Source organism: Tetrao urogallus (assembly GCF_951394365.1).
Source record: "Tetrao urogallus genome assembly, chromosome: Z".
Classification (NCBI taxonomy): domain Eukaryota; kingdom Metazoa; phylum Chordata; class Aves; order Galliformes; family Phasianidae; genus Tetrao; species Tetrao urogallus.
In genome coordinates, this window is record NC_136816.1 from 20,879,450 (window position 1) to 20,892,592 (window position 13,143).

The 13,143-nt window shown below is 37.1% G+C and overlaps 1 protein-coding gene across 1 annotated transcript in view; it reads left to right on the forward strand.

The window, feature by feature from the left end:
- The window catches only part of RAD23B (RAD23 homolog B, nucleotide excision repair protein), a gene marked incomplete at both ends in the record, with an annotated part of 33,454 nt that extends 22,224 nt beyond the window's left edge, over window positions 1–11,230 (forward strand). The window contains 5 exons of the mRNA XM_079548529.1: window positions 2,144–2,271; window positions 7,077–7,200; window positions 8,208–8,335; window positions 8,715–8,891; window positions 11,117–11,230. Coding sequence (XP_079404655.1) covers window positions 2,144–2,271; window positions 7,077–7,200; window positions 8,208–8,335; window positions 8,715–8,891; window positions 11,117–11,230 — 671 coding nt within the window. The remainder of the gene's footprint in view (window positions 1–2,143; window positions 2,272–7,076; window positions 7,201–8,207; window positions 8,336–8,714; window positions 8,892–11,116) is intronic.
- Window positions 11,231–13,143: the final 1,913 nt, after the last annotated feature.

Here is a 13,143-nt window from a genome sequence, read left to right on the forward strand (position 1 = left end):
GCTGATGGAATGACTTCTTTCTTTTTAGTGTAGGAGAAGGGGACCACCGTGCGTATCTATTTTATATGAAGTTCTTTGGTTTCTAGTATAATAAACTCATGTCCCTAACATTTGGAAGCACAAGACACTGAATGTAGTTTTCCAGAGAAGCATGCTGCCGAGTTATATGCCAAAAGATTTCTAAAGGCAATAGGCATGAGCTTGTTTCCTTATTTTAAAGGGAATTCGCTTGCCCAAATTCATGCATCCTAAATGGGATCCTAGACGTGTTTGTACGTGGCTTCTCAGTTATACTGTCTGAACATAATAGATTTCACTTAAAAGCAGAGATTGTTTTCTGCTGAATTGCTTTTGTTTTGAGATCCTGGAATAGGCAGCCCAGAGAAGCTGTGGGTGCCCCATCCATGGAGGCACTCAAGGCCAGGTTGGATGTGGCCCTGGGCAGCCTCATCCTCTGAGGGACTTTAAGGTCTCTTTCAACCCAAATCATTCTGTGATCCTATGAAATCTGGCCTGGGCTGTGTGTTATTAAACAGCAGAGCAAGTGAATGTGTACGCTGAATGGCACTGGTGTCTTGGTGTATACCCAGCATGAGCAGCTGTGGCCAGCAGACAAGCACACTCAGCTGCAGTCTCACAAACATTCTATTTAGAATGGAGTCCTGGCTGTATAATGATACTGCTTGTGTGCAATTCCTGAATTACTGCTGTTGGTCTCATGTTAGTAGGCTGTGTATGGAGTACATGTGCTTAGATTCACAGTACTTCTGTTTCCTTCTTGCTTGTTTTTTCTGTACAAAATCTATCATACCACTCTGGTCTCCAGCAAGCTTTTATTGGAAAAAGCACTACAGAAATGTTTAAGTAGTAATTAATTAAATGAAAAGGTATTCTGTGTGCTCTTCGTTAGTCCATGATCAATAGTAAGAATAAACTGTTGGTGAATAGGAAAATATGAGCAAAAAGTTAATAAAAATTACTGTATTGGGTCAACTGTTTGGCTTTTTTACTTTTTAAAGATATGTACAATAATATATATTTTTAAGGCAAAGTTTGCATGATTGCTTATTTTCAGAAAATGAATATATAAAATAATGGTTGTATGTAAAGACGTGTATGTACCTTTGTTTAAGCTGATTAAATTTTCTGATTTGAAGTCTAAACAGTGGGTACCCAGACTAGCCAATAAATGTTAAATCATTATTTATGCATAACGCACAAGTATCTTTGTGCTAGTGCTGTTCTATTCTTTTGAATATTTTTAAAATGTTTTTTCCTTTTTGTTTCTGAGGTTTTTTTAAACCTTGTCTCTGTTTTCAACAAGAGTAAATGAAGCAGTTTATGAAGAAATGATTTTATTTCTATACTTGTAGTATCATGAGCTGTCCTTAAACTGTTCCATATACAATATTTGTACCTTTTTGTCTTGATATCCGCAGGCACAAACCAGGTTTAGTCCATTTGTACTCAAAAAAAATTGGAAACTTAGTGTGATGGATGTGTAGTCAAAAATACATTGTGATGATTTAATCCTCACTCAGGTCTTGAGATTCTCCTTTAGCCTTCTGCCTGACCTTAGTTGCTCCAGGTTCAGTTAAATTACTTTGATTGTTGTCACCAGCTCATAGTTAATAGACAATTATAATTTGATGATAACTTTGTTATCTTTCTAACCGTAGCTTAGTGTAAGATCTTTCTTAGGGAAAAGCCTCAGTGACTAATAGAGTCTGACAAGCAGGTTTCTGCCTGAAAAGCTTAATTTCCAAACTTAAGCTGCAGGAGACTTCTCTTAATTATATTAGGAATTGAATATTAGCTGTAATGATGTCCTTGAGCTTTAGAGAAAAGCATAGAAAGGGAATAGCATCTCAATTATGAAGTCAGAATTGTTACATGTTCTGCTTTTTTCAATTGAAGTTTGTAGTATGTTCATTATCCTAGAACTCTCTACTATTCCAACCAAATGCATAATGAAACCACAAGAACATGTTTTGATAGAACCATGACAAAGTTAATGTGACTCTGTTTACACTTCGGTGAATGATTTGAATTTGGATAGAAGTGACATTTCTCCATGGAAGCTTTTTATGTTAAATTTTTTTGGTACCTTATTCACTTACAATGGTCATCGTGTTACTTCTAGTGACAGGTCAGTCCTATGAAAATATGGTGACTGAAATCATGTCCATGGGTTATGAACGTGAGCAAGTAATTGCAGCGCTGAGAGCCAGCTTCAACAATCCAGACAGAGCAGTGGAATACCTTTTAATGGTGAGCAGTTTCTTGTGTATACTCCATTCTTTTGCTGCTTCTTTTGTCCTCATTCAAGAACTTCTTGTTTTATTTACCTGTTATTTTGAATATTGTTTTAATCATGTGCTATAGGAAATACTAAAGTTGCTGTTAGCTACATCTGTATCTTCTTTGTTCATATTCCATGTGGATTTCTGTGGCTATATGTATTAGGTATGCCCAGTTCCCTTGGTAGCTAGCTCAAATGGCCAATGACCAACCCAGACATGATTGTTGTGATGTTTCACTGTTAACATTGGTTTTATTAGCATATATAGCATCACCAAGGCAGCACTTCAAAAATTCCTGTTTATCATTACTACTAGGTGTACACAACAATCATATTAATGTGTTTTGCAAACAGAAGAACTTGTCCTTATTAACAGGTGCTTTACTTATGCAACGTTCTGGACAGTAAACAATTTCCTTCTTCAAAAACACAATTTCATAAGTGAAATGAACTCAATTGACTTGAGAGGTAATAAAACAGTAACTTCACTTTAATGGAAATCTTATAAGTTGTTTTTGGGTTTTTTGTTGCTGTCTTTGTTGTTGTTGCAGTTTTAATTACATCTGATTTTAAAGCTAGCTGGCTTGAACTAATCCCTGCAGAACATGAAAATGAAATTTCCGAGGGACTGATATGAAAACTGATCTACAGCTGCAGTTTCCCTTTTGTAAATAGAATGTTTCATTAGTAAATACAACTACCAGTCACTGGCATGGTTGCTACTCACAGGAATGATCCCAAGACTTTGTAACCTGCAGTTTTTAAGTGGGCAACAAATGTTTTGAGTACATGAATGTAAAAGTTACTCTCATTTTGTAGGGGAGCAAACAAAGACTTTGAATTCTTGATACCTTGAGGGGTGGTGTTTCATTCCAGCTGTCGTTAATCTGGAAATCTCAGATATTTCTTTTTCATGCCTTGAAAAGTGTTGATTTTACTGTCTGCTCACTGTGCATTTTGTTTGTGCATGAATCCAATGCCCCTTAGAAGCGTTGCATTTGCTGTGCATTTCCCAGCCACATGCAGTGTGTAGGGCTTTTCCAGTCAGAATAGTATTTCCCTCCTTTAGCTTATTTGTGTTCGGGAAGTCCCGAAGAAAAACAGAGTGTCCTTAAAGTAGAGTTTTAACAGGTGGCATGTTTGTTTATCAAATAGATCGATTCTGTCCTGAGTAATTAATGTAGTAGTTCAGAAGGCCTGTGGGTCTTTCTCATGCATATGTGGTTTCCCTTCTACTTTTTGTTATCCTTTTCTGCAGAAAAGTATGCTCTCCTTGTTCTGACAGCTGGAAAAAGGAGTGAGGAGAAGGAATCTTGTTCTTGGATAACATTAGTAGACAGACTTAGAAAAATGCTATTGGTACAGTTGATCTTTTAGACTGTTCTTGGTCTAACTAAATAAGCTCATGACCATTCTGCTGCATCAGGAAAATGTTTTCTCAGTTAGTATTATTATTCCACTGATAACTAATTGATCTCCTAATTTAACAGCCTCCAGATGATCTGCAGGGTAGTTTTAGGAGCTCTTAAGCACACACAATAATTGTGGTTTAAAGAATCAGTACCAAAAAAATAGCCTATAAACTGTTGGAAAGGAAAGGTGAAGGCAGTATCAGTACTTAATGTAGTTGTTCTGTAGATCAGCACTGAAGAATCACTGACAGCAAGTGGGATCAAATAACAAGCTATTCAATTTTTATGGCTTAGTTTCTTAATCTTATATTGTCCTATATCCTTGAGCTGCGTAGAAGGAGATTTCAGATTCTAAAACACGTTTTTTCTGTACTTCAGGCTTGTCTTTGAGAGGCATTTAGATTCAAATCTGGTTTTGACCAAAGGTTTTCTTAACGCCTTAATTAGAGAAATGTTCTATCAGTCATTCAACCATCTAATTCTTTACAACCTCCTTGTCCAAAAATGTGTATGTTCCTTGGGCTGTGCCTGATATGATTATTACATGCACCTGTGGTGAACAGTGTCAGCTAAAAAACCACTCTGGTATTGGGTGAAACTGCAAACGTTTTACCCACTGTGAGGCAAAAAATGCTCTTCTCACAGTTCAAGTAATGTTTACACTTCAAATTTAAGTTTACATTACTTGATATCATGCTTGTATAGCTGCGTAAAGGAGGTGCATATACCTTACTGATTACCATCACATATAGTCTTGGTTTGTTTGGTAGTTTGTTTGGTTTTTTGATAGTGATACTTCAACATTGTATTTAAGAATTGAGACAATATTCAAAATAGTAAATTATCTCTAACTGAATTTGGTTAGGCCAGTTTCCATAATGTTTCCATTCAAGGACAGACTTAAGGTTTAAACAAACATGCACTGTTTGGTCTGGATACAGATTGCAGTGACAGTACATGCTTGAGAACATGTGAAGTCAACCGGTAATTCCAGAAGGTTAACCCATGTTTGTAAGATAATGCTCCAGTACCTGAAGGGAGCATAAACAGGAGGGGGTATGACTGTTTACGAGGATGGATACTGATAGGGCAAGGGGGAATGGCTTTAAACTGAGACAGGGGAGGTTTAGGTTAGATATTAGGAGGAAGTTTTTCACCCAAAGGCTGGTGACAAACTGGAACAGGTTGCCCAAGGAGGCTGTGGATGCCCCATCCCTGGAGGCATTCAAGGCCAGGTTGGATGTGGCTCTGGGCAGCCTGCTCTGGTGGTTGGCGACCCTGCACATAGCAGGGGGGTTGAGACTAGATGATCTTTGAGGTCCTTTTCAACCCAGGCCATTCTGTGATTCTGTGGAGTCATAGAACAGATTGGCTTGGAAGATACCTTAAAAACCACCCAGCCCCAACCCCGTGCCATGGGCAGGGCTGCCCCCCACCAGCTCAGCTGCCCAGGGCACCATTCAGCCTGGCCTTGAGCTCCTCTAGGGATGAGGCCACAGCTTCTCTGGGCAGCCATGCCAAAGAATTCCCTCCTGACATGTAGCCTAAATTGCCCCTCTTTCAGTTAAAAAACATTCCCTTTTGCCATATTGGTACACTCCACATCATACCTTAGTTCATGTATTATAATTGAATTCCCAAAAATCTTAGAATGGTAGGATATTCCAAGTTGGAAGGGACCATAAGTGTCATGGAGTCTAGCTGCAGGCTCCACACAAGGCGTCCCAAAAATCCATATTTCCGAGTGTGCTATCTAAATGCTTCTTGATCTCAAGCAGGTTTTGATGCTGGGCAATGTTTCTGTAAGCAGAGTACAACTCTGCCCTGTAGTCTTACTCTTCTCTTCCTACTGTTTATATTTAGCTTAACTGATTTTTATGGGAAAAGGTATTTAAGCAATGCTCTGTAGAACAGTGGTAGAAGAGTTACCACAGAATTACGTAACAAATGTATTTTTCTCACCACTTTGTGGAAGGAAGAATGTGTAGCCAGTTGATGGAGTCAAAGTTGTAATGAAGTGTGTGAGTGGGAACATTTGTGTTTATTCCACTGAGTGGCCTAAATACAGACTTGATGTTTTAGGCAGCTTATACCTTGATGTTTTTGTTAGTTCTCAGATAGGGCAAAGTTTTTCCTGGGTCACTGTGTGGTTCTGTGTTTTTATATGTGGTCGTCACATTGTCTGTATGTTTATTTCTTTAGTACAGCTACAGTGGTGAATGCATTGTGTGAAGAGCACACGTTACAGCAGAGTTTTCAATTTACATTACCTACCACTGACTTCTGTGATAGGTGTTTCAAGCATCTTACTCGTCTGGTTGCACTGATGTAGTGATTTGTCTGTGGTAGACAGCCAAGCCAGATGGCTGCTTGCTCAGTTCCTTGCACTGACACAGGGCTGAGAATTAGAAAAAATATTCTGAAATAAGAGTCAGTTTAATAGATAATGCAAAAATTATGCTTGCAAAGCAAAACATGAATTAGTTCATTGCTTCCCACTGACAGGCAGGTATTTAACCATCTCCAGGTAAACAGGTTTTCATCACACTTCAAAAAATAACAAAAAAAAGCAAACAAAAAAAATGCTTGGGAAAGCAAGTGCTTTAATTTCAAACATTGCTCCCTCTCTACCCAACTTCTGTTGCTGAGCACATCAACATCCTTTGGTTGTTGGAGTTGGTTGACCAGGCTGCATCCCCTCACAGTTTATTGTGCATCCTCAGTTGCTTGTTGGCAAGGCAGCACAATAATCTGAAAATACTGTGGTTCTATAACAGCTAAAGCATTGATGAATTGTCAATACTGTTTTCATCACAAATTCAAGACACAGAATCATACAGCTGTAATCAAGAAAATTATCCCTGTGAGTAACAGTACAACTGTAATTTTTCAGGCATTTTCACAGAAGATTTAGTGAATGCTGACTGTCAAACTGTTCTGTTGAGGAAAGTGGTTGAAAGAGCTATGCTACCTCTTAATTTCTTATCAGCAAAAATTAATTTAACTAATCTAAGTTCAGTTAGCATTGTGTAACATACAATCCTGTTGCTGTGATATAACTTTGTCTGCAAAACACCGTAACATAACACTGTAAGTAGTTAAGTAAGTAAGTTATTCAATTCGTATCAAATATCTTGGAACATAATTATTTGTTCATGGACTGAAATGCGCTTTTAAACTGATGTGTTAGATGCTTTACCATGATAAATTATTTCTGTCACAGAATGCTCCTCCACTTGTAAAAGCATACTTGTCACAGCATCTTGCTTTGTATTTGCAGTGGAAATAGTGATATTTTTCTTTGTTCTGAAATCTAAATATGTGCAGTATTCTGTAGGTAACAATGTCAACTGTGGCTTTAGGGTATACCTGGAGATAATCAGGCTATGGCTGAACCAACTCCAGCAGCAAGCACTGGTACCTCTCAGTCTTCAGCAGTGGCAGCAGCTGTAGCAACCATACCTACAACTGCTACTTCACTTGGAGGTAAGAAAGACTATTCTTGAGGAGATAGAATAAACATGTGTATTGAAGCATTCTGTGCTTCTGTGAATTCGAGTTCCTGGTAATTCCGAACTGATCAAAGTGAATTGATAAGAGCTGTAACACAAAAATTAGCTGAGTGTGGTATTGGCTTGCAATGAAAAGCTTTTTATGTGTATATATCTGGAATAATACTTGAAATTTCTAATAATGCTGTGATCTTGACCATACACACAACCCCACTAGGGTTACAAGATCACAAATGTGGAGACAGTCGTACTTTTTCTCATATAGGATCTGGCTTCCTCCTTTTTATCTCATTATGTACTGTTGCCTGTGCCTATACTAACTTACCACAAATTAAGGCAGTTAAATGTAGCACCTAGTAGACCCACTAGGTCAATTCTCTATGCAGTGCAAGACATGGACAGAATGGTTTGGACCCACAGCAGAAAATTTAGACTTAAGAGTGCTTATGGCAAAGACATTGTGTAAGCTGTAAGCCTGTTTAGCATCCAGAGTATTTAATACAGGTAGGACTGACAGGCTTCATCTGTAAGGAGGGAGAATTGGAGAACTGAATGTTTCAGAGCAGTTTTGATTGTGCTGAATTCGCTGCAGTATCTAATAGTACAGAATATATGGTATTCTAAGATTTACTTGAGAAGGAAAGAACTGACCTATTACAGTAATTGGAACTCAGTTGTAGGTCTAGAGGAAAGACAGTAGCTGGCTTTGTGCCTCTGAATGAGGTTACTCAGAGATGAGACATAAAGAGAAAACTGCTGGAGGTCAGATACAGAAACCTGTTGGATTTTCAGAGAAAGCTGAGTAAGATGAAAATGCATGTTTTAACCTTAGTAACTTAGTGTGAGGAAGTAAGCTCTTCTTCAGTAAAGGGTTTATTGTCCAGTTTGGAATCCTTTTTCTGTCTACAGTTCAAATGTTAGATATGTACTTTACAACAGCCTTGCTAACCTTTTTGAAAGCATTATCTTACTGTTTTTCAGGACATCCTCTTGAGTTCTTGCGAAATCAGCCTCAATTCCAGCAGATGAGACAAATCATTCAGCAAAATCCTTCTCTGTTACCAGCATTGCTGCAACAGATTGGACGGGAAAATCCTCAACTACTGCAGGTGAATCTTAAACCAACAAAATAGTGCTGCTAATTCTGATGTAGGTTTTACAAGAAAGGGAAATGTTGCCATTACCTAAGATAAAATATTAATAGAATTCCATAATACTACCTTTGACTTTTCAGCTTGTCTTATTGTATAGAATATAGTGCTGTGATATTAGAAATGAGACTTACTCTTTCTGAGAGATGCAGAGCATCAAGAAGAGGAGAGGGTAGCCACAACTGAGCTTAAATGTGAAATTGCATCTCTTACAGCTAGATTTAATAATTTTTTCACATTTTTTACACATTTTTTTGACTGCTTAATTCAATGAAGAAGAACTAAACATGTTTTATTTTAGTATATTTCTTTTTTTTTATTGTCCTGCACATTGCAGCAAATAAGTCAACATCAGGAGCATTTTATTCATATGTTGAATGAGCCAGTTATAGAGTCTCGACAAGGTCTAAGTGGCAGTGATGATAGTGCCAGCACTGGAGGAATAGTAGAAGTTGGGAGTGGTCATCTGAGCTACATTCAAGTAACACCTCAGGAAAAAGAAGCTATTGAACGGGTGAGACTTTTCTCCTTTGAAATATTTGTCTGTTGCTCTAAGATGCTGGCTGTTGCATGCTTAAGATGTGCCTTAACTTCAGCTTTTTGTTGTTGTTGTTGTTAGTTAATGCATGTAGTAGTTTATGAATTATTTCTGCTATTTCATAGCTGCAGTAGTTTTCTTTCAAATCACATACCTTTTAGCCATTAAGTCTAAAATCTGAGTTTGTACTACTTAAAGGTGCAAAGTCCTCTAAGTGATCAGAGGCCATCTGAAATAGTAGATGATTGAGCTTCCCTAAGGAAAGGGATGTTAGACAGTCCCTCTGGCAAAAACCTCAGAGAGTGCTATTTAAGATAATGCCAACTGTGATTGATTTCCATGTACAAAGGAGTCTATGTAATCCTTCTTTGCAAAGTGTTAGGATAGTTAAAGCTCTCGTAGTTAAGTAGATCAGTTGAAGTTGTTCCTTAATTCTGTCATTTGTTCATCATGAGAGTTAATTAATTTTATCTTTTAATATATAGATAAACATGTTAATCAAATACACTTTTGAGGTTACACTGCATTCATAGTACTGTATGTAACACTAAAATGTGTATTTACCTAGACGGTGGTGCCTCTTGAGAAGTTTTGATTTTTTTTTTTCTTTTTGGAAGCAAATAGTGAAGAATTGTCGTATTGTAGTAATGTTTTTGTTGTTTATCAGAGATGGATTTTTTTAATGGCAAATCAGAAGATTCCTAAGTATTATCAGAAGAGCCCTTCAGTATGTGTCAACTTTCTAGATATCAAGGAAATAGTCAATTACTGACTGACAAAACTGTTTGCCTGTATACTTCCTATATACTTCTCATCCTCTCCAGTCTGCTGCATTTACTTACAACACCATTTATGCAGTGGTATATTACCTCTATAACCTGTTGCAAAACCCAACAGAGAGGGCTGGGGCTGTGAGCTTCTCCTGTTATTCACAGAAAACTTAGGTATCATGCTGCTACACATGATGCTATTTGTAAGCATGAAATTAAAACTAAGAATGGCTGACAAGCATAGTAGGAAGTAGTTTCTTGCAGAGATTTGACCTGCCCTATGCAAAGAAATACCTTGCAGGTGCTGTGAGGATTTTAATAAAATCCATAAATGACAGCGTATTGTAGAATCTTTTGAGTTGGAAGGGACCCTTAAAGGCCGTCTGTGCCAACTCCCCTGCAGTGAACAGGGATACCTACAGCTACATCAGATTGCTCCGAGCTCTGTCCTGCCTGACCTAGAACATCACCAAGGATGGGGCATCCATCACCTCTCTGGGCAACCCGTGACACTGCCTCACACCGTTATTGTAAAAGCTTCTTCCTTATATGTAGTCTAAATCTCCTCCTCTTTTAGTTTGTACCCCTTTCCCCTTGTCCTATCACAACGGATCCTGCTAAAGATTCTGTCCTTCTCCTTTGTATTGCCCCCCTTTTTAGATACTCAGAGACAGCTGTGAGTCTCCCCAGAGCCTTCTTTTCTTCAGAGTGAATAGCCTCAGCTGTCCTTGTTCCATCCCTTGAGTCATTTTTGTTGCCCTCTTCTGGACTTTGGCTAAAACAAAATTTGATTTGCTGAAAGCATATTAAATGCAAGCTAAACCCATTTTCCCTGTCATAGTAATGGATCTTTTAAATATTCTAAGGCCCAGTTATTAATGTATCCTAGATATAAGTCCACTGACTTTTGAAAAAAAGATTACTCTCAACTAGATACTCATAGCTGAAATTTTAATGAAAGTCCAGTATGTCTTAATGTGGTCTGTTGTGCAGCCAACTAATGATAAGCCAAATCAGAGTCTGGGGATCTTACTGCAGGCAAGTCCTGGTAGAAGCCATGAGCTTTGTACCTTTAATCATTTAAGACATCAAAACAATGTTTTTTCAACAGTAGAGCAATGTGCACTTACTTTCTGACACTACTGTGGCATAAGTTTATTTTAGTGACTTGCTATGGCAGTCAACAGTGTTGTGATTTACGGCGCCTAGATTCATGGAAATCTCTCTTCAATTACAAACTTAGAAACTTAACTTTTGGTTTCTAAAGATAGAGGCAACATTTTCTTACCCTCTTCCCTTCAGTGGCAGCAGTGTCTGTTTTAAAAAAAAAAAAAAAAAAGAAAAGACATTTGCTTAAATGTTATCTGAAGATACTAGACGTACAAGTAAGCTTAATATAAAAAACATTCTAAATATGTTTCTTTTCTTCAGCTAAAGGCATTAGGATTTCCTGAAGGACTTGTGATACAAGCATATTTTGCTTGTGAGAAGAATGAAAACTTGGCCGCCAATTTTCTTCTACAGCAAAACTTCGATGAAGATTGAGAGACTTTTTTTTTTTTTAATGCTACACCTCACACCAGTGCATTACACTAACTTTGTTCACTGGATTGTCTGGGATATTTGGGCTTATATTCTTAATGCTTGGGGTATGGTGTATGAGGAGGGAGAAGAAAATGTGGTAAACCAAGTAAAGAAAACAGTAAGCATTTCTGCTTTAAATTAGCAGATGCAGCAAACCACACAGTGTAAAATACAACCAAAAATGAGCTTCTGCAGACATTTAGCTCCTTCTGTAATGTAGTTTAACATTTTTTCTAGGATTTCATTCCTGCTGTACTTTTCATAGAAAGGTAGTGTAATGCCTTGCTTCATGTTCCTTTCTGTTGGTATCAGAAATAGCCTACACTACTAGACTCTATAGTCTGTATTTCATGGCAACACTGGAAAGCAACCTTATGACATCTAAAAGATCTGATTAGATATAAACATGAATGCCAACATGTGGGTACTTATTTTACTGTCTGAAATGTGTTAAATGAGTGCAAGAAGCACATTATTTTAATGCTGAATTTAAATGGATTTATTCAAATGAAAACCTATTTCAGCTAATCTTGATTATTAATTGAGAAAATCTCCCACCCATGCCACCTATGATTTGGGAAGGTATATACACAAGGAAGATTCTCCTTGTTCACTTGTTTTCTTTTGGGAAAAATTCATAGATACCTTATTACTGTTCACTTTGGTGTTATGTTTCAGTAAAAGTGTTAAAAGCAATAGACTGCATTTTTGACTTTATTGTATGCTTTATAGTGAACTGAATATCCTTTTCTTGCCAGTAGACAAAACACAAGTTTCAGTTTTGTCCATTGCAATGAGACTGAATCATCAAATCAGATTTCACTTTCGTACTTATCTTGGACCAACCTTTGCAAAAGAAAATAAAAATACAGTTGTAAGCATCTGAAGATTCTGGCATTCTGTTGATGTTGAGATTGTAAAAATCAAATTACTTTTGTTAAGTAAGGATTTTTTTCCTCTCACTTTGAGGAACAGAGTTCAGAATTTGAAGTATCCAGCAAACAGACAAGTTTCTGCTGTCCAAAAAAATCTGCATGCATACCTTCCTTTCTATTGAAAATAAACTCCAATTATAGAATTCTTGATTTTTTTAGATCCTGGTAGCTTCTTACCACTTTATGTTTAGTCAAAATAAAATGTAGTTTTCCTTCTATCATACATTCTCTGTCAGAGACAATCTTGCAATGCTACTGGTGAAGGCAAATTCAAGTTTTGGCTAAAATTACTTCATGCATCCTTTCCTGAACACAACTTGGGGATATTTTGACTTTTTACTGTTGTACTCCAATTAACTGAATTACAATTTTATCTCTGTATTTAATAACGAAGATGTTATTAGTATCACTAGTGGTACAGCAGCGAGTTGTGCCATTAATGATAGTAATGATTTAGTGGTACAACCAAAGAATGATTTCCTGCTTTGTTGGTGCAGAAGTGGATTCAGAAACTACTTATGCTCAGAGTAGAAGTCAAGTCCTGAGAAAAGAGAGCAAGACTGAAGCATTTGTATTTTGTTTCTTCTTTGCTTTGTTGTAGTCTGTAAATAATTATCTGCATCAAATAATTAAATGTAATAAAGCCTTTTGCTTTTTCTTTATTCTTAAACATCTGTGATGTTTTTCCAGATAGCGTGTATTTTAGTTGCTCAAATTTCATTATACTCAAATTTCATAGGTGCAGATTGTTTGAGTTATCAGTGATGCAACCAAAATTGTATAAGTAGAAGTGATACTGCTAAATGGAAAATAAAGCTTTCATAATGTTTCGTTTTGCACAAATTAACATTAATACCTGAGTCAGCAAGTAGGTTTTAACTAAGCAGGAATATCAGTGTATTTATGGACTTGGAGAGATTGATTGTAATGATGTAACAC